The sequence below is a fragment of the Brienomyrus brachyistius genome, chromosome 2 (assembly GCF_023856365.1).
Source record: "Brienomyrus brachyistius isolate T26 chromosome 2, BBRACH_0.4, whole genome shotgun sequence".
Lineage (NCBI taxonomy): Eukaryota > Metazoa > Chordata > Actinopteri > Osteoglossiformes > Mormyridae > Brienomyrus > Brienomyrus brachyistius.
In genome coordinates this window covers 17212246-17236478 of record NC_064534.1, presented here as the reverse complement: position 1 = coordinate 17236478, position 24233 = coordinate 17212246, and the positions used below count along the sequence as shown (strand labels likewise).

At 41.1% G+C, this 24233-nt stretch overlaps 2 protein-coding genes and 1 long non-coding RNA gene across 4 annotated transcripts; all 3 read left to right on the top strand.

The window, feature by feature from the left end:
• Positions 1-466: 466 nt before the first annotated feature.
• On the top strand, positions 467-3758 carry LOC125727239 (uncharacterized). The gene is made up of 2 exons (XR_007388623.1): positions 467-936; positions 1586-3758. It is a non-coding gene; the product is annotated as an uncharacterized LOC125727239 (long non-coding RNA).
• A 2657-nt stretch (positions 3759-6415) lies between these two features.
• On the top strand, positions 6416-19849 carry LOC125724154 (ectonucleoside triphosphate diphosphohydrolase 2-like). Its single transcript, XM_049001110.1, has 10 exons — positions 6416-6601; positions 11882-11999; positions 12406-12556; positions 12762-12921; positions 14219-14446; positions 15105-15374; positions 15600-15719; positions 16842-16976; positions 17307-17554; positions 17869-19849. Exons 1-9 carry the CDS (start codon positions 6485-6487, stop codon positions 17514-17516), a joined length of 1509 nt encoding a protein of 502 aa, XP_048857067.1. The 5' UTR covers positions 6416-6484; the 3' UTR covers positions 17517-17554; positions 17869-19849.
• A 937-nt stretch (positions 19850-20786) lies between these two features.
• Positions 20787-22894, top strand: phpt1 (phosphohistidine phosphatase 1). 2 transcript variants are annotated; one of them, XM_049002952.1, is made up of 3 exons: positions 20787-20978; positions 21861-21964; positions 22374-22894. In XM_049002952.1, the coding sequence occupies exons 1-3, from the start codon at positions 20828-20830 to the stop codon at positions 22464-22466; spliced, it is 348 nt and encodes a 115-aa protein (XP_048858909.1). In that variant the 5' UTR covers positions 20787-20827; the 3' UTR covers positions 22467-22894. The 2 variants fall into 2 exon arrangements, with proteins under 2 accessions (XP_048858909.1, XP_048858908.1); XM_049002951.1 differs by having other exon boundaries at positions 20790-20978; positions 21837-21964.
• Positions 22895-24233: the final 1339 nt, after the last annotated feature.

Sequence of the window (24233 nt, the reverse complement as noted above, 5' to 3'; positions counted from 1 at the left end):
CACTTGTTTACTACGTCCCACCGAGCGGGGTCTAACGGTGGGTCTTACATAAACATGGACAAGATTTACACTGTAAAACAAAATAGGAAAAAACAAATATATCAATGTTAATTTTCACTAAGTGTCTCCAAACGATTCAACTTTCTATGTCAGAAAATGCTTATAATTATATTTACCCACTTTCCCTATTAGACAAACGAACATAACATTTATCTCCACAAGTAGCCTCTTTAAAATAGAATTAATGTAAAAATTTAACACCCCACCCCATAAACTGTTATTCTTTTACGCTGCATGCGTATTTTTGTTATAAGAACTGACTTTTAATTGGACATTGACGTGCTGTTTAAACTGTACGCTTTTCAGAGTTTATTTTCTAAGCAAATAAAACATGTGAAGACCTGCACCCTGCCAGTGTTTATCGGAGTATCAAGTTCGGCTTTTTGTATAGGTGGTTTTTCTAGTTTCTGGCGTTCTTGTATTCGTGCAAGTTAACAGCCTGAGGATTTATGTGAATGATTTATGTCGATAGTAAAGGAGTGAAAATGCATAAGAAGCCATCAATTTCATATACTTTGAAATTTCATATCCCTTGCGTTTGCACTCGTTCGAATTTATCTTGTGTCTTATTTAGATTTGCCGCTGCTCAATATGTAACCTGTTAAACTCACACAATCAACCAAATAAACGAGTCCAAATATAACTCCTGGCGACACCCCCATCACCTGAAGGCCACCTCAATCTGCAGGAACAAACTCCGCCTCCAGAAGCCAGGAAACGAAAACGCTAAATACGGCGCATCAAAAAGCCGGCGGTGACCGTCAGTCCCCAACCTTCTGGTATCGGGCAGTGAGAATATAGCGCTGTTCGTTTAAAATAAGGAGTTTGCATATAATCTGAGAAAAAGGAGGATCCGTCGGGATATTACCTCCCAAGGTATGTCGTTGCACTTTAAACTGAAACTTCATTTGCACAATGAACTGGCGAAAAAAAGTTTGTGCCTCTTTAGACTTAAGTTCCCATTGTGGTTAGTAAAAAAAAAACACCAGCATGATTGTCATTGATTGATTTTATTACTCTACTTCTTTAGACACAGGTTATTGAAATAGCTTGGAATGAAGCCTTTCTTATTGTCGGTGTAGGACTTCCGGGCCTGGAGATATAAAAGTAAACAGGATTTTTTGCAAGATACTGAAAACCTCTTAAGCACTCACTCAATACCATGGCAATATGCTTTTGCCGACCAACGGCGGCGTTACCACAGTAACTGTCCAGTGCTTCAAAGTGTTTCTAAGGAAACAAGTTATAAGGAAGGTTATTGTGCAGTTTCAAGCTATTTCAACAATATGAACCTCTGTGTTTGCTAAAGTACAGTGATTGTTATTCAGAAAATCTGTTTTAGATTGTATTCTTTAAACCTAGAATCTTTTTAGTACTGTGGATTAAGATAATATTATTTTTAAATGTGAAATTGTGATGTGTAAATCACAGCACAGTAATGGATTTATTTGTTATCAAGCTCACTTCTAAGTAATGTGAAGCAATGAGTGGTGTTTCTCATGTGTCCCTGCTGTTGGAAGTACAGGACCCTGCTGTGGAGCCATTTTTGTTCGACTTTTCTTGAGAGATGAGTGAAGCAGAGAAGAGGGTTTGCAGAGGGATTGATGAAGAAGGAAAGGTCCACGTCTGCGATCACCCTCACTCTCTGATGAAGCAGTGGCTGCGGTATTACTGGGATCGCAGATCCTCGAGACCGCACGGCGAGGTTGACCCTCAGCCTCGTTCCTGGCAGTGGCTGCTGTTGACCACCTTCGTCTTGCTAGCACTGACACTCATGGTGCTGCTGCTTCTCTGGAACTATAAGTGCATCATCATTGAGAAGATGTGCACTGGCCAGGAGAGCTCAATGTTTCCTCTGTTTGGGGATGGCAAGGAAAGTCACATGACGCAGAAACCGGTCTAAGGAGGCGAGGCGGCCTTTGGTCCTGCCATCCCTGCTCTGCAGCCTACAATCTCACTGCGCTCGCTGCAGTGCTTGCTGTTGCTATGTACAGTTCAGATCCAGTTACTAGGTTTCTGCAGCTTGATTTCTGTCAGCCTCACAGATTTGAAAGTAACTGATATGTGGACATTTCATTAATGCTGAAAAGTTGTCTATCTTTAGCTCACTCGGAGAAGTCCCCAACAGAAAATTTGTCTGATAGAACCAAACCTTCATATGGTGACGCATCTTATCACTGTTGGTCAGCTGTCTCTTTTGACCGCTGATGTAACACAGCAGGTGAGGATTCTCTGATACGTGGGAGTGACCCTGAGAAAGGCACCTTGGATGTCTGGTGTTTAAGGTACAATTGTGGCTCCGCCATGGAGTGCCGTAATAGTAAATGTGCCCTTCAGTGCTTAGACATCTGAATTAGCTACTTTAACATATATTGCTCTGCTTAGCAGCAGTAGACCAGTGGCCTCCGACCTTTTTTATAATGTGAGTCAGTTTTTACGAAAAGAAAATAATCTGGAGATTTACGAAGTTGCAACGGTGTATACTGACAAATAAGGAGGGGTGTGCGCTCCCACTCAGTAGAGTTTTCTGATTGGTGGAGGGCTTCCCTGATTCCCCCCTAAGCAGGTTTGGTTGATGGGAGGCATGGGGGTGTCACTATCAACTAGGAATGCTTTAGAGATCCACCAGTTGGCAACCATTTTAGACAAAAGATTTTGGTTATCAACAAATTTGGGGGGAAAAAAATGTGTACATACGTCAAGCTAGTGATTAATAGGGAGATATTTGAATGCCATGCATATCTCCTTATAAATAATAAGGTCTTTGGTTTCTATACTTTTGTAGACAGGCTTTTTAAACTTTGAATAAGCTCATTTATACATTCAGCTGTATTAAAGAATGTGAATTATATTTAAAGATGTGTGTATATTTGCTACTTTGTCTGACACTTTTATCCAAAGGGACTCACAATTGAGAGAAGGGTCACAATTTATATCTGCTCCTTGGGACTTGAATCCACGATCTTTGCGTCATTAGCGCAATGCTCTAAAGTCACTAACTAACATTGACCTCACAGAGTGTATCATGCACTGTCCGGAAGCCTGGCTGTGTTACTAACTATTTATGAATGAATGATACTGCTGGAGTAGAGACTCTGGGACAGTAATACCCTACATGGGTTCATAGAGTGTCTTAACATTTTGCAAAGGGAGAATGAATACATATAAATGTGACTAAAAAAAAAAATTTAAATGCAACAAAAGTGGCTCAAATCTGAATAAGTGTGGAAAATGGTTATTACTAACCCAATCACCTTTTGTTGTTTTATTTCGCAGTTTAATTCAAACAGTTTGATAAAAAAAATGTATATAAATGAATGTAAACTGCATCGGAAGTACAATATCTTTCCAAGATTCTGCCACCAGAGGGAGATATAGCTCATCATGATGATAAGTCGCCCAAACTACGTTTTTATCGCAGTCTGGTTTGCAGGTAATTTTATCACTTGCATTAATATATCAGTGTTTGAAGCCCCAGCTGTCATACAAAGAGTTTAATTGCAAGTTCTATAGTTTGTTTATTTTTTTCCTTTTATCAATGCAGCCAGTTAATGCAATGAGCTATTTACAATTACCTTTATTATAAAGGAAGTAATAAAAAGAGATGTAGTGCTGCTTTCATTCTCTTTTACTGTTGCAATAAAAACAATGATTAGGGTTGGTTTACATATGTTAAATAAAGGCCTAAATCTTGCCAATATGTGTCCCTTGCTAACTTCTCCTTTGCTCTTTTTGTTACACTTTCATAATATCTAAGCAGGTTTCAGGAGACCGAATGATAAATCCAGAATTTACAATTAACGCAGAAACGTGAGTGATTCCCTCAGTAGACGCGTGGGAATTAATGTAACTCTTACCAGCCGTCAGACATGAGATCATCTGTACGTGAAATAAGAGGCCGGACGCACCTCTGCAAAGCCGCTGAAGTGAGGCGTTCTGAGTGATGTCCCTGTCCTTCTGTGTCCTGGTGTGCGTGCATGCTTGAAAAGAATCCATTTATCAGGCTCTGAGCAGTTAAATCCCAATGCAGGCCTGGCAGTGCTGCAGAAGATGGGCAGTAAATTATCTCTGCAGTGTGGCCTGATGCAGGAAACACTGCGAAGATGAACAAAAGCATGGGATTGAGCACTGACTGATGTCCTTGTGTGGCAGTACCGCAGAAGACAGGGCCTGCTGTCAGAGCCTATGCTGAGCTCTCTCCTGTCTGGAGGCACATTTCAGGCCTTCTGGGCAAGATCATGTCTGCAGTAGCAGGGGCTGATGGGGCACACAAAGGGCCCGAGCCCTCAGGGTCTAAGGGGTCATCTGGGTCAGACTACTGGGACAGCAGAGACATAGAGCTTTTCTGTCTTGTGGACAGAAATGGTCGCATTCATCTAGAAGTCAGTCATTGTCAGAATTTCCCTCTCAGCCTTAGTGGTATTGTGGATCAGGGGGAATCCCTCAGTCTTTCTCAGTCAGGGGGTTGCTTTAAACTGAATGATTCAAAGCAAGAACATTGAAGAGTGTGCAATACATTACATGGTTTGAAGTCATTACAAAAAAATGCACGATAACTATAGTAAAAAAAAAAAAACGGGTCAATACACTAATAGCAGTTGAGATATATTTAATTACACAGATGACTGTAATTATCAATGTTATGTCTATTTTTATACTCACAATCATACTTTTATATTGTTTAGAGAATAACTGATTATGTCATGAATAGATTCGTTTAAGAAACTAGTTAACAAAAGAGGTGAAGTAACGGGGGTATCTGCAGCGTGACGTGTTTGTGGGATTCCACATTGGCCAGCGTTGCACATGTTGAAATACGGCATCCAAAACCAAACGCGTCCGGCAAGGAGGTCCTGTGAAGGCTTTGCTTTTTACCACTTCGCTTTTATCATGAGTTTCAGAGCAAAGCTGCATGTCTTGCTTCTGGCCACAAAGACAGCGTTAAGCAGATTAGTATTCTACAACATGCTGCTATACAACCTTGCTTTCAATTAGCATAGCACTTCTGCAAACTTAAAAAGAAAATAAAAACGCAACTGGACAGTGAATTTTCCTCCCAAATAGTGAGTTTTCATTCCATTTGGTTCTTTATTGGATACTATAACGGTGTACCGTGTTTCTAATATGTTACAAAAACTTGTATGCCTTTCTAACTGTGGGAAAGAATCCATTTCCCTAAGGTTTTAAATGCAGGGCATGTTTTCTTTCTTCTTTTAGAAAATGGTGCTATTTTTCTCCCTGTCACTTGAACCATTGGTGGTTGTCTGAATCAAACGTTGCTTGTGAACGCCTGCCCCGCTACTCCTCCCTGACAACAGTATCGCGAAGTGCACCGTCAAAAGAAAGAGTACAGCCCTGGTTCAGTTTTGTTCCCCAAGGTAAAAACAATATTAAATTATCCCCAATCTACAGCTTGTATACAACTGGTAGACCCTTGAGGGTACAGACCTAGTGACAAAAAATTGTTCCCTGAAGGGTACAAATTGGTACTTTTTTGACAGTCTGGCAAAAACTGGTCCTAGATTTAAATGTTGTGTTTGTGATGAAACCATCGGTTCATTGCAGCTATATGTATAGTCCCTGACTACAGCTGTAAGTAAAACCTGATTATATCACGGTAACATAGAAATAGAAATATAGACGGAACCAAATACAGGTTGTAAGGGTCCAAGTTGAATATTCACATCCATAAAATCTAATGCAGCAACGGAACATGAATTTCTCTGACTCTCAATCAGAAACCTGCAATAATGTTACCAGATAGCATCATGTTATTGTTTCGACGTTGAATTATAGTTAAATGCGTTGAGTTATGGTCAATGTTAAATTGTGAAACCGAATTGATTTTTGGTCAGATTTTCAATATTGAAAAATCGATGGTGCTAAAATTACCTTGATTCAATGTTGATATAAAGTGAAAGATTGAAGATCAACGTTGTTTCAACCTTTTTGTTTGATATGGAATCAATGTCATTTCAACATATGTGTGCTGGGGGTTAATACGGAACTATTTGCGGAGACCATCATTTATTTAGTATTTTTTATGTAGATTTAGTATTTCTTTCATTATTTTTTACGTAAATGTTCATGTTAAATTGATGCATTAGTTTAATACACATATCTATTTATTTTATGATAATATTAAAACTCCTAGAAATCGGACCTTTCTTTTCGTTTCTTTTCAGCTGTCCCCTTATATCGATGCATCGTACCTATTAAACGTTTTTCAAAATACCGTGCGTTTCGTGGTAGGGGGCCCTGGAACTGCATTGCTGCAGAAACGGTGACAGGCGGATAATTGGCTGGTACAGCCCAGTTATCATCTCTTACTGTATCTCCGGATGCACTTGTTATAACGTCTGTGCAACTGTTGGCACTTGAAGCTGCTGCCTCATTCTGCTACTTCCCGGTCACAGTTTACCTCATGGGCAAGCAGTGGTGCCAGTTCCTTGTCCCGATTGTGCTCCTGTTACTGGGTATACTGGGAATTCTTCTGCTTGTTATTCCCATGGAAGATATGAAAGAGCCTCCGGACTATATGGTAAAATCATTTTAAATAATTCATTAGTAAAGTTAGCGCTGCACAGCGAAAACGGGAAGCGATAGGCGCGATAACCATAAACTCAACAACTTCTTTAGAGGAATTTGAATCGATTTGTTGATGATAAGCACATGAAATCATGTCGGCAACGTCATTACTGACGATTCTGTAGGTTTACGGCGGAGAACGAAATTTTACGCTGAATTAAGTTTGATTAGTTACTTCCGGAGTATGTTGCAAAGTATGAAGATGCATATTGTTTTAAATAATCGACCAAGGCACTTTGAGAACACTAAGTTGTATTAAACGCTGCAATTGCGTCCAGGGTGCAACCTCCCACGTTGGTCCTTCGTTAAGGCTCCGGGCATCCAGGCTCATCGCGACCATGCCCTGGAAAAGTTAGAATATGAAGAGAATAGGTAAATCCGAGGAGAAGCATAATGTGCACACCGACGGTGTTGGGTGGGGGGGGTCGAATTTCAATTCTGCTCTCTTTGTGTGGAGTTTGCATATTCTTACTTTGTTTTCCGCGTTTCCCTGTGGTACTCCTAGGTTTTCTCCATCAGTCCAAATACATGCAGGCAGATTAACTGGTGCCTCAAACCTACTCATGCTTTAACTGTGTGTGAGTGTATATGAACTGCCATCCCGTCTAGGTTGTTCCACTGGCCTTGTGCCCTATGCTTCAGGTCCTCTGTGAAGTTGACCAGGATAAACTGTTAGAAGATGTATGGACTCCTAAAAGAGTCAGGGTTTTGGTTAACATGGTAATAGAATAGCCTTGAAAACATCAATCCTCTGTTTGACCCTCAAAAGTGTATAAGAACATGAAAACAGAAGGGTATGCATGTTAATAATCAGATGACAATCAAATTTTGAGTCACTTGATAGATGCAGCAAATAGAAGAACATATCTTATCACACAGCATCTGGAAATGCACACTACACAAGTGTGTAATTTAACTAGGGAGTTAACATTTCATATTTATTTGCATGGTCTAGTAAATCATTGTGTTCGGTCCGTGCATCAGTGGAGTTCAATATGGCTGGAATATGACTTGACAACCCTCTGCGTGCCTCTTATCTCTGTTCCATTTTTCATTTCCAACAATGCCTTCTATATTCCATGTCCTCCCTATTCTTCTCCGTCCATCATTCTCTCCATTCGGTGCATTGGCGTGTCTCCTTGTTGGACCTCTTACTCAGTATTAGCATAAAGGGTTCCTGACTGAGCCTTAGGAAACATCAAAGTGAAATGTACGTTCACTGGTATGTGTTTAAAAAGTGGCCGCATGAAAGTCCTCATAGGCAGAGCCATGAGATCAAGACGGTTTGAGGTTTTGTGCTTGATGCGTTTGTTTCATTTGGAACTTCTGCCAACAGCTCAGTGTCTGTGGGGTTTATGTGTCCTTCCCAAAGCCATGCAGATCTCCTGCAATCAAGAAACACACAGATAGTAGAATTGGTTTGTCTTATTTACCCACAGTATGTATGTGTGACTGTTTGTGGCTGTCCAGGGTGTCCTGCTCTGCCAGTTTAGTTCAGTTCAGTTCAATTCAATTCAGTTTTATTTGTATAGCGCATATCCATAACATTACATTGTCTCAAAGCGCTTTACATTTTCCTTACCCAAATCCCTCAGTGGGCAAGCCGATAGAGGAAGTCAAATGAGGAAGATGGTAAAGTTCTAATTTACACTGTTCAAATTTTAAGTTTTGAGTCTGAATGCAAAGGGCAGGCGGGCGATGGCAGGCAGGTGCACGTGCTGCTTCTAATGGCAGGATGAACAGTGGTATAGCAGCAGGGCATACAAGAGAGATGTCACAGGCAGAAGGGCGAGCAGGCCAGAGAGACGCCACAGGTAATGGAGATGCCAGAGGCAGCACAGCCCAGGAGGAGTGGGGAAATAAAATGTGCAATTAGCCAAAGTAGGGGAGACCAGAGGCAGTGCGTAAGTTAGGTGAGTGCAGTATGTAAGGTCCAGCAGATGCGGCTACAGCAGCAGGAGTAGGAGGGAGAGGCGGGTGGGAACGCAGGCATGGGGAGTCCCTGAAACATCAGCACTGCAATTCCACAAGGGAGTGTGAAGCTAGAGTGGCAGCACTGACAGTTCAGTTCATCCAAAGCCAATGACAATCCGATGATGGATAAGTTGATATGGAATTTAGGTGGTAGGTGGGCTTTTTTACATTTTTAAACACACACAGCAGTACTTTTTCATATATTCCTCATGCATTTGTCTTATGTAGTGCAAAATTTATCAAGCTGTATACAAGTGGAAATTTATTCTCCTCTGAAGTAATGAAAATGTTAACATACATGGACCAATGTACCTTGTGAAGGCATCGTGGCATCTCTGCTTTAGATCGCTCTTCACAGATACATCCAGCAAGTACTGGGTGTATTCCATGAGTACTGGGTAGTTACTTTACTTTATCTCATATTTTGCTCTCAGTAGAAAAAAAACAATGAAACTTGAAATATCTAGATCAGGGCTGCCCAGCCCTGCTCCTGGAGATCCTGCACCCTGCAGAGTTAGGCTGCAGCCCTGATCTAACACACCTGATACAGATAATCAGGCCCTTCAGTAGCATCTCAGTTGGCTCTAAGATTGAAGTATTACTGAAGGGCCTGATAATCTGCATCAGGTATGTTAATTTGGGGCTGCAGCTAAGCTCTGCAGGGTGCGGGATCTCCAGGACAGCCCTGGGCAGCCCTGATCTCAACGGTCCGCTTGTCAAACAGCTATTGCAGTTTTGTTTAATGTATTTTAGTCTTTTTTTTCTGTATTTTGATATTTATATGTGGTGTGCAGAGAGGAGCAGGTTTTCGATATTCTATCTCACAGCCATGTCTCTGTTTGAGTTTTGAGGTTCGGTAAAGTCGCATCAATGAAGCTGAATTTCAGCTAAATGGTCATATGGCCAAAATCATTAATGCCATTTATCCATTCATTCATTCATTCATTTCCTGGACCACTTTGTCCTATGTAGGGTCATGGGAATCCACATTCTATATTGGATATGAGGATTTGGAAGGCAACGCAAAAAAAAATCATTAAAACCAGTTAAACCGTTTTCTGCATCATAACTCTTCTCGGGCATCGCTAAATAAAGAACTCAACTAATAACTAAATAACTAAAAAAGGCAGGCGATTAAAAGAAAAATTACTAATTAAAACAAAGGTTTCTTTATATTTAAAGGAAAATTATGCACAAATAGTTTACCTTGGTAACTGGATTACTTTTGCAATAGGACAGTAACAGCAGAAAAAGGCAGTAAGCATTGATGCAGGAGGCAAGGAGCCGGCTGACAGATATGACTGTTTATGTCTGTTAGTCAGTAATGGCTGTGAAAGCTTCAGCAGACCCTGCATGTGAAGTCTGGCATAGCAGAGTGTTCACAGCGTTATACTCATTTTTGTACGCACACATTTGTGTGAAAATGATTTGGAACAGTAAGATACGCTACAGAAATGATTAAGCATCTCAGCAAAGATGATTTGTTAATATGGGGTAGATAGAGTCATTATAGGCCATTGATTTACTCTGAATTCTGATACGTTCAAAAGTGGGCATCTTTGTAATGTATTAGTGTTATTTTGTTATAATGCATATTTAAATTTCTGCATAAAAAATGGTTTTTATATTGTAAGTTAAAGAATGCTTAATTAATTGCGGCACAGTTATTTTTAAATTGCGGCAAAGGGCAGCATTATGAGCCGGATAATTTCTGGATCTTTCAAGGCTAAGGCAGTTTCTGTACTGTATAGCGATTTCTGCACTGCATTATTTTAGCTGACAGTGAAACATAAATATTGGTGTAATTTGCAGAAGCCATTTACTGTAGCAGATAAAACTGCTTGAATTTTACCTGTATTGGTTGCCAGGTTACAGTCGGAGTAACACTTATAATTTTGCCTTTAGTTACACAGCACAGCTCATTAGAGACAGCACTGCTACACACTGCACTTCAGCACACTAAGCTGTTTTCTTACCTCTAAGGGAATAACATGATTATCTAGCATGGATACAGAGCTATTCTAAGGTGCCAACAGAGAGGTCAAGTGTTGCAATACTGTGCTATATGTAGACAGAGTACCACCATCATTGTTTGACCTTCACATTTTTATTGCAATATTTTTGGAGGGGCCACGTTTCCATGCAAAACAAAAGAGGATCTTCAACATCACTTTTTTATACCAAATGTCGGACAAGCTGTGTTGGGCAGAGCAAAATCTGTAGCTAAAAAACTGCATTTTAAAAACTAAAAAACTGTATTTTAAAGCTGCATATTTAATACTAGACATTTAATTCTGCTAAAAATTTGCAGAGAAATAATTAATAAAATTCTTTAAATTTTCCTACATTTGCGTAAAACCTGGTGAATGCAACACAATCATTGACAAGAGATCATTTAAAATTTGAATTAAGGTAATTGGGGCTTAAATGTGTGCATATACATGGTTTATAACATCGCATACTGACATTGTTTTTAGTTTGAAAGTAATAGGTCCACATGCTGTTTATTGTACAGTACAACTTATTTCCTTTTTTTAAAGAAAGAATTTAATTGACTAAGCAGTTTTATGCCTTTCAGAAATATTTGGTTGATTTGCCCAGGAAAAATATACATACATGGCTAGCGCATTGTCACCGCATGACTAGACAAACTGAAATGCATCACTGAATACACTGGAAAAACATAAGCAGTCACATTATCTGGTCAAACTGACAAAAAACTCGAATCCTCAGGAACAGCACGACCAAGACTAGCCAGTTTTGACAGGTAAATTTGCTGCTACAATCTGGGGTGTTTAAGCCTTTGGAACTTTCTGGTGGCTTACTGTATCCTACAGATGCGTGTAAAACATACCCCCACCTTCAAAAGTCTGATGTTTAATCTGATGTCATCTATAGAATAGGGGTGGGGAACCCGATCCATGGAGGGTCACTCCAGGTTTTTGTGATGACATCTCAATCAGCCAATAAGAAATCAGTGGTTCTCAACTCCAGTCCTGGGGACCCACTGTTATTGGCTGATTGAGAGGCCATCCCAAAAAACCCGCACCCACGGCGGCCCTCCATGGATCAGGTTTCCACCTCCTTCTATAGAATATCTAACAAACGAAGAGTTTCATTTGTGGGCTGACAGTCACAGATGAGCACTGACTGTAAGACTGTCACTGTCCTGTCGCCTTCGGTGTTTATGTACAGGTTCCACTGCCATGTCCTCAATCGCTTTACGCTGGTAACCCTCCCGAATTCTTTTCCCATTCAGTATGGGATCGTCCTGGATGCCGGCTCCTCGCACACTGCCATGTACATCTACAAGTGGCCCGCAGACAAGCAGAACGGAACGGGAATAGTGACCCAGCACGGGGAGTGCCATGTTAAAGGTGAGAGAGAACAGCCTCTCCTGTCAGCCTCAGCTTACACTATCCACCCATAAATCTCTCCCCGACCACTAGTCCTTTACCAGATAAGATGACGGATGACTGAGCTGAGCTTTTTGGGGAAACTGATTTGCTGATGCCGTGTCCCCTTTTCCTTAGAGGCTGCTGCTTCCCCAGCAGAAGCACATTTCAACATCACAACCTGAAATACATGTTATGTTCCCCTTTTCTGCGGTCAGCCTGCACACTTCATAACCCCTGGACTGTTTCCTATTCGCTCTGCTACTTATTTATTTGCTTCAGCATTGTGTTTCTAGGTTGCCCCCTTTAATTTTGTAGGGCTCTGCTGCGCGGCCGGACATTCTGGCGGTAACCATGCCGACTACCTCCCTGATGTGTTCCCTGACAGGGGGAGGGATCTCTAGCTATGCGGGGGAACCTGGAGGTGCGGGGGGCAGTTTGGAGGTGTGTCTGAACCAGGCAGTGCGGGATATTCCACAATCCCGACACCGGCTCTCCCCTGTGTACCTGGGCGCTACAGCGGGCATGAGGCTACTCAAGTGAGTCACAGTGCAGTTATAAAAACAAGCCTGAAGGGGGTTGGGTAGGGGGCTAGGCCCGATCGTCTCTTGACGGTTATTTTAACAGTCAAAAGCTTCCAAGCAAGCATCCTAATTGTGCGGTGTAGCACTTTTATTGTACTTTCCTTAAACATGAGAGATTCCTTCATATTTATAATAATATTAACCTGATTGTTTATTTAAGCATGTCCAGTCCAATGGAGTCAGAGAAAATCCTGCTGGAGGTGAAGAGCAAAATCAAGTCATACCCTTTCAACTTCCAGGGAGCGTCCATTTTGACTGGCCAGGAAGAGGGGGCATATGGTTGGGTCACAGTCAACTATTTGCTAGAAAATTTTGCAAAGGTACCTCAGCCGGTCTTCGAGCAAAGCAGGTGGGACTTGGGGCGGCACTCATGTGACTCCCACGGGGTGCAGCGAGCACAATTGGTACTTTTCCCTCTCTGTATTTCACCTGGCACCTTTGTTGTGCTGTTATGTGCGTGAATGATGACCGCCATCACTGGACCTGGGGCCACTCCCTGTATAGTTGAATCACTGATATGAAATGAAGAACAGACAATATGTGGTGATATGCAAGAAAGGGATGAAATGGAGACTGACTGGAGGAGATAAATGCCCTGGCTTAGGAATAAACGCCCATCAAATCCTTAACACACCCTGCAGGTCCGGACTTTCCCGCCTATCACGACCTGACAGCATAACAGATAAATCAGAAAAAGAGTGTCACAACGAATAGGGTAGACGGTAAAATGCAGTGGCACATTTGTTTTCCTTGCAACATACGCAGGTTCCATCTGGGTACGATTCCTCCCCCCCCCCCAGTCCAAAGACATTAAGTGAACCGATGTCTCTAAATCGTCCGTGGTGTGTATCAGTGGCAGAGCCAGACAATCTGGGGTGGCCAGGGTGGGACCAGACCGCATTTTTTTTTTTTTTTTTTTGGGGGGGGGGCACATAAATCTGAATATGAATATAAGGCATGTAGAAAGTAAGGGAATATTTAAGGTACTTAAACACCATATCTCCACATCGCTTATAACCGCCGAAGGCTTCCCATGTGTCCTGCGGCTCTAGAGAAAAGTTCCGCTTCGAAAACAAACGTAATTCTGAGAGAAAAATGCCACAAGATGCAAATACGAGCCACGGCCGGCCCTTGCCACCCCCCACATCAGTGTATGGTATGTATGTGTCTTCCCTATGATACCCAGACATGCGCCTTGAGCACTACGCTACCTGAGACAGGCTCCAGGTCCTCCCCCGACCATGACCGCTGCAAGCTGGATTGGATATGAAGTGCAGCAATAGTTAAACATTCACTGAGAAGTGTCAGTGCAGTGAGACATGGTACACTTTCAACTAGCGTTTTGGCAAACAGTGTGGTGAAAGTTGTAGGGCCTCTGGTGGAAGTTTTTTAGCACAGCGGCAGAAATCACTGCACAGACGAATACCCCATGACATCAGCTTTTACCAATATGCTCTTTTGAAACATAACTTGTTCAGGCAACTTGACAAAAAAGCAAAACTAATGTGAAATGTGCTTCCTGTGAATATGGAACAAGATATAAGGAAGCATTTTCTGGTGCATCCTGAGCAGTCAGTCCGTGTTCATGTTCCTCATTGCACTGTTCTTCCTCTCCAGTATGGCTTTATTGGTCGCTGGCTGAACCCAGGGAAAGGTACAGTGGGCGCCTTGGATTTAGGAGGTGCGTCCACCCAGATCACGTTTGCAACACAGGACACAGTGGAGGACAAGAGGAACAACATGAAACTTCGCCTGTATGGTCAGGACTATATTCTGTACACTCACAGCTTCCTGTGTTACGGCCAGGACCAGGTCCTACTCAGGGTCCTCGCCCGACTCCTCAAGGTACGGGAGCCCCGGTCACGAAGAAGATTAATGCATCCTTTCAGACGCAGTGCCTGGACACCATCTACACCTTTGACCTTTCAAGAATCCAGTAATTCCTTGCTACAGTGTTACTATGGCAACCAGTTAGCGTCTACGACTTAGGATCTATTGGTTTTGGATTTTTTTTGAAAGTGTACTGCCTTGTGATTGGCTGCTTCTCCCAAGGTTTTTGAGATTTTCAGAGTGTAAAGCATGCCATCATTTATAGCCTTGGGTCAATACTAAGAGCAAAGGTCACATCTGCTTGATTACCTAAGAAAATAGTCAGAAGAGTGGCAGTAAGAAACAAAGGGGAGAGAAGGTACAGATCAGAGGTGGATAGTCCAGGTCCAGAAAGTAAAAATCCAAGCAGTTGGGTACTCTGTGATTGTAACTCTTGATACTCAAGTGGTTGGTTGAAACAAAATCTTGGTCTGGGTTTTTACTTTCTAGACTTGAACTATCCACCTATGGTACAGTACAAGCTCTAAAGACTCAGATATAAACACGAGGCACTTTTCATGAGTAAGAGCTATAACATTTATACATATCGTGATAAAGCCCCAATATCATTGGACAAGGGATCTTTCTCATGATGTGTCCATGACTGCTCTCCTCTTCCTGTCATCTCTGTTAGTCTCAGGGTTACAGCGACTTCATTTACCATCCCTGCTATCCAGCAGACTACAATGCCTCTGTGAATTTGGGTGACGTCTTTGACTCCCCATGTACGGTGAAGGACAAACCCCAAGCCTACAATCCCTATAGAAGAGTGATGGTGCAAGGCCTAGGTGAATACCAACACTGCCTTGCCAATGTATCCAACATCTTATCCTTCAGTGAATGCAGATTCTCCAAGTGCTCCTTTGATGGCATCTTTCAGCCCAATGTCACAGGCAGCTACATGGTGAGAGACATCAGTGGATGCTTACCACTCTGATCCTTCAAAAAGCTTATATTTGTTCCAGCTAACATAGGTTTCAATGTTATGAGTCTTTGAAGTTAGCAAGGTGTATTGGCTGTGTAAACCCAAAGGAACTACGAAGTTTTGTCAGAACCTGACAATCGTGTTTAATTGTCAGTTCAAAGCTACTTATATTCCTCAACAGCTCACTTCCTCTCTCCATTTCAGGCATTCGCTGGCTTCTACTACACCTACTCTTTTCTGCAGCATGCCACGGGAATCACAGCCAGTACTCCTGCTTTTCTGAAAGGGGCGGCGCAGACTGTCTGCAACATGACCTTCAATGATGTAAGTCTGACCTGAGCATTTCATCTAATGGTTACCGGTGCTCACAGCACAGAGAATTTTTGTAGATTTCCTTTCGGAGGCTGTCACAACCAGGATGAAGAGCACTTGGTTAAAATATATTTATTGACCTCCACAACAAACACAACAGGGCATTGAGAACCAGACCATGCCAGGTTTTCTGCTGAATGGTCCCTGGGACCACTGGACAATATGCTGCAGGAAACGGATTTGGGCCTGGGATTGGAAGTGCGGCTTGAGTACATGGTGTATGAGAAGGGTATGGAAGTAGGAACAGGGAGTAGGACACAAAAACCAGGAAGTGGAGCTGAAGTACATAAACCAGACAGCCAGAACGAACACAAAGCTAAACACTGCACACCAGCGGAATTCTAGCTGACCCTTTCAAAGAGACTGTGACAGGAATGACCTTGTCACACTATGAAATGTAATCGGGAAAATGGGTATACTAGGCCCCATTGCCTCTTGAAGAATCTCTGCACTGGACCAGAAGCAACAGTCAGGATGGAATATGAAGAAACTGACATGTTCCAGATTGGAGTTACACAGGAGTGCATATGGCTGTAATACCTATTCAATCAGCACATATAATGATAGGCTGGACTAGAAGAAGATAACTGTGACTCAATAGGAATGTATGATTGTCAGGAGACCTCGACTGCATGGCACCTGATGATAATGAGGCACGTCTGCACTGGGCAGCAGGTGTCTAAGTCAGGGATAGGCAGACCGGATATGCTTTCGCCATCTTAATTCATCTTAAGTCATATGTGTGGCCATTTCCTGTCATAACAGCACAGATCCTCACATATTTCATGCGCATTTGTGCTGCTATTCCCGTAAGAAATCACCATGTATTTTAACTTTTATATGGCTAATTTGTACTTCATTCGTGGTATAAAGGTTAATTAAAATACATGGTAATTTCTTGCCATAGCAGATCAGCGCTGTTACAAGAAATTGCCACGTGCATTGCTTTGTACAATGAATGCGTACCTGCGTGCCAGTTATTGATTACTTGAGTATAGTACAGTATACAGTATAATATAATTCTCCCTCCCTTATTTGTCTTTACCTCTCTGTCTTTATTTCTATGCATAATAGATGCTGGCCAAGGCCCCAGGGCTGAATAAACGGCTGCACAATTACTGCACAGCCTCTGTGTATATCCAGGTGTTAATGCTGGAAGGCTATGGTTTCGACGAGCGTTCCTTCCCACGCGTGTCCTTCCAGAAAAAGGTGGGCGCTTTGTACCGCCGCAGAGTTCATGTATAGGTCTGCTTGGCTGGATTCAGCCATGCCATCAGAATGTAAAACACGGCAATCATTTCAGAGAATCGGTGGGGGGGATCACGACAGCGTTATCAGCCTTGTTTAACGACTACCATAATAATTGTGAAATGATTGGACACTCTCAGCACTGTTGTAAATGTTTCCTACCCAAATATCTTTGCAACAGGTAATTGCATGTGAGGATTGTGAGGTTCTATGATTGTTATGAATAATAAGAGTCTCTTTGTGGGTGGAGCCGCTGGGTAGTTGCTGTGTATTTGTGCCTGTGCTGTGTAGGTGGGGGACGCCTCCATCGGCTGGGCCCTGGGCTACATGCTGAGTCTGAGCAGCTTTCTGCCAGCGGAAAGCCTGGGAATCCGGAAGGCTCTGCGGCCAGAAGCCTGGGCTTGCCTGCTTGTTCTGTTTGCTCTGCTCCTCTTCCTGATTTTGGGATACCTGCTGATGCAAGTCAGTCGGCGTAAGAAGGGAAGCGCAGACATCATCTAGTTACCATCATCTGCAGCATACACTCTAGCCAGCTCTAGGTATGTGCTTAGAACCATTATCTTAATAATTATCACCAAATTGGGCCTAGAGAGCCCTGGCATGGTTTGTTTAATGTCGAATTTTCACTTAACCTTCCTAAATGACATAGCCAACAACAAAGGTGTTTCTCAACACCAAGAACGCAAAGATCATACTTGTGGTCTTGGCAAAGCTGGTCTTGCTAACTTGGGGCGCAATGAATCATAGGATTGTTCCTGTTTGGCAAGGATGCAACTGGTGAATCCTTGATATTTGGGGCGGGGCATGGCCAACATCTGGGAAATTTTACTGTCCTCTGTACTTCTGTTCTTAGTATTGGAACTGGTCTTCAACAATGGAAAACGACGTAAAACGGGCGAGAATACAACAATGGTCAAGTACACATTGAGAAACACCCCAAATCAGAGCTGTTTCAAAGTTTTCTGCCGAAAAATGGAGGAAGGACACGCAGGTGAGGAGGATGTCTCCGTTTGACAGCAAAGAAAGGGTATTAATCTGGTGACATCAGGTGCGTTTTTGAAACCATGAAGGAGTTCCTGGAAATCAACGTTTTATATGTAGCACCTCAACTAATGTTTGCAGCACTGCTTGGCCCAAATTCAATAAAATAAGAAAAATGTCCGCTATGATTAACATACAGTACCAGTCAAAAGTCTAGACACACCTGCTTTTAGTGCATTTGTCTCTGGATACGGCATTCACCTATAGTGAAAAGGTTTTACAGCAATGAAGTAATACATATGAAATATTGCAACAGCCAAGAGAAATGTTCAACATCTCAAGATTTTCTCAAATTTTAGACTCTGCAATAGCCCCTTTGCTTCAATAACGCCATTGTAGACACTTGGCAACCAGCTTCCACATGTAGCCACCTGAAATGCTTTCCCAATAGTCCTGAAGGATTATCCATGGATTCTGGGCACAAGTTTGCTCTTTGGATCCAACTCATCCAAAACCAGCTATATAGGGTTTAGGTTGGGAGATTGTGGGGGGCAGGTCATCTGTCGCAGTAATCTATCTCTCTCCTTGTTCACAAAACTTAGATAACCTCAGAATGTGCTTTGAGTCGTCATCTTGTTGAAAAACAGCTGATTTCCAGAAGGTGTGTCCAAACTTTTGATTTGTACTGTAGGTGTTTTATCTGACTGAGAGAACAAATCAGCTTTGACAAATACTTACTTATATATTTCATACCGGGATTCCCGTGGTTTTTATCTTGTCCTCCGGTATCCTCTCACAGCCCACCAACACACAGCTACACAAACTGCTATTTCTGAACGGCCTACGTTTTCTGATTTTCTCGACTTCCCATCCAAGGCTCAGCATGTCTCTGTACTGGGTAGCTTTCATATGACACATGGCGAAATTAAAATACAAGCCGACAGAGATGGTGAATACAGCCGTTAAAATACCTTTGTTTGTTCGCTTAGCCAGCTAAATTCAGCCCCACTACACAAGCAAATATCAGTATCAATGTGCGTCTTAATTAAAATACTTCTGTTTTTTTCAATGTGATCATTTAATATAAAATTTTCATATTGTGTAGAATAAACAGCGAAAAGACTGTCCGTGGTCCAGAGAAAAAAACACCTGAACTCATAATTTAAGCATTATTACTTAGCATTTGCAACAGCTGAGTACTGTTCATATAGGGTCAGGACCTCACAACCGGCATAGTAAATGCAAACAGCTTACACTTACCTCGGAAAACTGTAGATCTTTTTTATGTTTTTGTATATGATATGAATTAGCAAAATCAGTATAGTTGTTAGTAAGAGTCATTTGGAAATATTTCTAGAAGCTTCATAATGTATTTTAGTTTTAATTTTCAGAATCATATTCACTGCATTAGTTACTTACAAGGGCATCCATGCAGTATTACTAATGTCATATTATTAAATTCACATTTAACTCAGCATTTGACATACTGTGGCCTGTTAACCTAGACTTAATGGTAAAACTACCAACACGCCTTTTATACATTTCAATTATATGTAATTACAAAAGGTCATACCAGTGATGCTTGTCTGTAGGTACGAGTGTCTGTTCAATAGGAAACTGTGGAATGTACATTCTGGGTGTATATTTTATCCGGTCACGCTAATGAAGTGCAGGTACAGATCTAAAAAGTAATGTTTAGCTCATTTTATGTATTTTGTGCTCTAGCTTTGTTTTTAATCGATTACTAAATTGTACTAATTATGCACAAGAAAAATGCCATACTTATATTGTGTCGATTGTACGCTCCTTTTAAATAATACTCTTTTTTAAATAAATGATGTATTCAAAACAAAGTTGTATGGTTTTAATTATACAGTCGTGTTATAGTGTTGGCGACAGCACGATGCTTCACTGTGTAAAAGCATAGGCGCATGGGGGTCAGCGCTGTGCGAGCAACAGATGGCAATGCTGGGAATGGCCCGATTAATCAAGTCACGCAACTCACAAGAATGCAGAGAATAGGAAGTTAAAAACTGAGAAGGGGTAGGCATTTAAATAGAATAGGCAAGGTGTGCAACGGCAGACATTCGACTCATAACAGAGGGTACAGGACAACAAGCAACCAATGGAACAATTAACACGCACTGACCCTAGAAAACACAAACCACAAACTAGGAAAAGGGCACTAAGATAATAACAAGGAATAGAAATACAATCAGCACTAGAAGAGAACAGGACACAAGCATGACAAACCTAAAAGTCAGGGATGCGTGCGGGTTTGGCATAGGGCCAAGGCATGGTGAGTGCAGGAACAGGGGGTCTACAAATAACTAACTTAACTGACATCGAACAATGACCCACTCGGAACTGAACTCAGGCAGGAACTTAAATACGAAAACTGAACTGGGTGGTAACGAGACATCAGGAGTGAGACATATAGACAATTAACCACTTTACTACTAAAGTACTGTACTTACGTTTCTCATCCGTTAGTTCTGTCGTGACCCAGGTTATTACAAACTGAATAGTGTGTTCCTATACGCAGTACTTTCAAATTAAATATTGTCATAATCAATAGTAAGTATAAGCGCATATATTAAAGCACAGTTTACACTATAATTATATTGAAGAGTCCTCCAATAATGGATTCAGTAATGTGATTTAAATCATGCTCTGCACTACAATGTAATCTGATACGTTCCGTTAATTCAGACATAGCATGTGCCTCAGACGATGCGGTCGCCCTCCAGTCTACTAGGTGGCGATACATCCTTCATAGCATCAAAATTGCTATTGACAAAGTAGAGAGAGCGAGAATTGTTGGGACCACGATGGCTGCTGCACAACTTGCAGCTGTCCCTGTGGTTGATATCGACCCCAGTGGCGTATTTAAATACGTACTTATTCGAGTCCGTAGTACTGAGGAGAACAACGACTCAAGTGTAGATATAGTCCGAGGTTATTCTTGGGCAGAATATCACGGTAAGTTGCGGGGTAATAGTTTATGTGTACACATGCTCTCTGACTGTATGAGCTCTGGCGTATTGCTTGAGATTTTCCAGCTGTTCAGAATTTGGACCAATGGTAATATTAGCAGACTAAATACATTTAGTGAGCGTTTGTGTTCATGCACAAATTTGACTAAATCGCATGCCGTCAGCCAACTGTGAAGTTCATTAAACTTGAAGTTACTACTCAGCTAGAATTTGTTTTACAAACAGCATGTTAACGATGGTTAGGAAGTGAATTCCGTCTGTTTAACAGAAGGCAGTGCAGTTTTGCCAGCTTTGGTCAGCTGGCTGGCGTGAAATTTTCATTTCCAGACAAGTTTGTACATGCATTTACTTGTATGTAACAGTTTACTATGTATTTACCTTGTAAATATTCTGTAGAGTTTGCAAACTATCCCAACGCTTTTGATTTGGCTAATTTTAGGTTTATAATGCAATGATATAGACTTACCGTAAGATTTCTTGCGTGATCGTGAGATTCTGCAAACATGAGTGTCACGCCATATGCGTAAGAGTTAGCAACCCTCTGCAGTAGTTCGGAAATATGCTCTCTTTTAGGGCGCGAATGCGTGTGCTGTGCATACAAATCATGGTGTAAGTGGTTTTAATCTATGGACAAACGTCCATCTCCTAACCGCTTATCCAGTAAAGAGTCGCAGGGACATTTCGATATATAATGGCAAAAACTCCATCCATCCGTCCATCCATCCATCAATCCATCCATCCATCGAAACATCATGGAGCGGATGCCAGTTCATATGAAGTTCGTACCGTTTAATTTGCTTTACCCAATAGTGTTTCGCTCTGTTTGAATGTTCGCCCTATCTAGCTGATATATACGACCACGTTACAGCTGAGCTGGAGAAGACAGGGGAGTTGGACTGCGAATGTTTAGGAGGGGGTCGGATCAGTCATGACAGCCAAGCCAGGAAGATCCACGTTTATGGTTACTCTGTGGTGAGTTGCCAGGGGATTATTGGGTGGGGTAGATTAAAACATTTGAAAGTGATAAAATAAGCTTCCTCTTAGAATAAGATTCATAATTTTGAATGGTAAGGCAAAATTTAACGCCAGGGTATAAATAAATTTATGCAGCAGATTTACTGAACATGCTGACTTGGATTGGTTGTCTCTAGAGTGGCTGATCTGATCTAGAGATTGTGATCTTTTTAGAACGATTGATTTGTCTGCTATATTATGTCTGGCATTTTATTTGTTTACTTTATTTTAGTTTTCTAGGGTGTAGGTAAGGATTTCGTTTAGATCTGTAGTTTTGAATCTGGAGACTCGCACTGCTGTTAGTTATTGGTTTCTGCATTTCTTCAAACTGAATTTTACACGTTTGTTTTTCTCCCTTCTCTTCTAGGGTTTTGGAAGGGCAGACCACTCGGTTTCTACAGAGAAGCTGAAATCTAAATATACAGACTATGAAGTTACATGGTCTAATGAGGGATACTGATTGCGATGGCACAACTGTCTGAGACAACCACAGAGAACATCTGAAATTAAATGACTTGTCAGTCTTTTCAGAATGAAAAGCAGGGTTACATGGTAGCGAGGTCTGGAAATTGCTGGCAAGTCGATTCTAAATTTGACCGTTTCCCCAGTCAGGTTAACATTTTTCTTACCCAGCTTTAGACATTATCCCCCACAGATTTCAAAATGTGTTATTTATTTGTTTAGTTTGTTAATAGGGTGCAATATAACCACAGCCTAGATAAAGTAACATAAGCCAGGATCAGATCTGACTTCTGGTAACATTTTTTTTATTTGAGTAATCCTGTAAAGAGTTAATACCATCTTGACATGTTATCATTGGATTTACATTGTTTACAAAAGTCCATTAAGGGACAAACTGTTTAAACCAATAAAAGAAAATGTACAGTAGTTTGAATTCATGTTTTGTTTTATTGCGTTTAAAGATTTTGTTGTTTTTACTGCATCTTTATTCTCATATCTGCAGTGATTTTTATATTTGTTGTTCTATATTTATTTTAATTCTTCAGCCTTGATGCTCTATGTGATAACATACAGGTCAATCATGTTTTCTTTGCACTGTCAAACATTTTTCAACAGTGGGGCTCTGTACTTCTCTATCACTATTTTCTGTCACTATTATTGGAAACGTTTTTAGAACATAGTGCTGTGCAGAAGTCTTAGGCAGTCAAAAAAAAAAGCATTTGGGTATTAAGTGCACATGTGCTCTGAACAAAAAACACAATTTAACATTAGAACATATTCAATATGAGTAACACCATAAATACTAGTACAAAAGAAATTCTGTTCTCCAAAAAGTTATTGATATCTAGTTGGATGGCTAGACGAGCACCACTTCAGTTCCCAAACCTCTCCTCAGGGGCACCTCAGCCATTCTTTGTATTTGTTAAATTTCTCCGCCAGCTCAACTTAATTAAATAAAAAGGCAATGAGATGTTTAAACATCACTTCCTTTGGCTGCCCAAGAAAAATAAATGGGAATATATTTGTGCAACGTGTAAGTAAAAGTCTATAAACAATACTGGAAATTATTTGGATTATATAAAATAGTAAAATATATAAATATTAGTTTTATTTAACATTTGTTTTTCTAAGCACATGCTATGTGTTTAATATTAAAAGTTATTTTCGATGGACTGTGGTATCTATGCATCTTGGCTTGGGTATGCCGCATCTTTGTCTTGGCGTCCAGCCTCACTCACGTGTTAGCTGTCTTTCTGACCATGGAATCATGGCTCCAAAATGTAGTGCTCCCAGTGTGTAGGCTAATATTGTAATATTATATATATTCATCATAATTTAGCTAGCTTGTATATTTTTAAAAAAGTCTCTAAGAAATGACAAAGTGATTTGACACGCAAAGTGTACAGTACAATGCTGTTTATTTATAAATTAGTAATAAATCGACTTGTGTCATCGTTCCGGCTAGCAGATCCAAAGAATTGTTCATGAATTGTCACATTCACAAGGATCTTTTGCCCCTATCCCTCGTGAATGTGAAGGACTTACTGTATAATATCGTTCTGCCTAATTATGAACTTGTAGCTCAAATACAAAAATACTATATAAGCAATATGATGGGTGTTTGTTAAAATACGTAAGAGAATAAAATACAGAGAGCAAGTAGTTATTTCATTGTGGTATAGACAACTTTTCAGAAATAAACTGGGATGGTTACCAAAATACACTTTTAAATCTTCAGCTGAAATTTCTAAAGAATTTTCAAAAA

Bases quoted from the DNA above. Each gene is read 5' to 3' on its own strand.
- LOC125724154 (XM_049001110.1), top strand. From the start codon at position 6,485: ATGGGCAAGCAGTGGTGCCAGTTCCTTGTCCCGATTGTGCTCCTGTTA. The intron at 15,375-15,599 runs GTGAGAGACATC...TCTCCATTTCAG, and splicing joins ATGTCACAGGCAGCTACATG to GCATTCGCTGGCTTCTACTA. The intron at 16,977-17,306 runs GTGGGCGCTTTG...TGTGCTGTGTAG, and splicing joins GCGTGTCCTTCCAGAAAAAG to GTGGGGGACGCCTCCATCGG.
- phpt1 (XM_049002951.1), top strand. From the start codon at position 20,828: ATGGCTGCTGCACAACTTGCAGCTGTCCCTGTGGTTGATATCGACCCC. The intron at 20,979-21,836 runs GTAAGTTGCGGG...CGCCCTATCTAG, and splicing joins TTCTTGGGCAGAATATCACG to CTGATATATACGACCACGTT. The intron at 21,965-22,373 runs GTGAGTTGCCAG...CTTCTCTTCTAG, and splicing joins ACGTTTATGGTTACTCTGTG to GGTTTTGGAAGGGCAGACCA.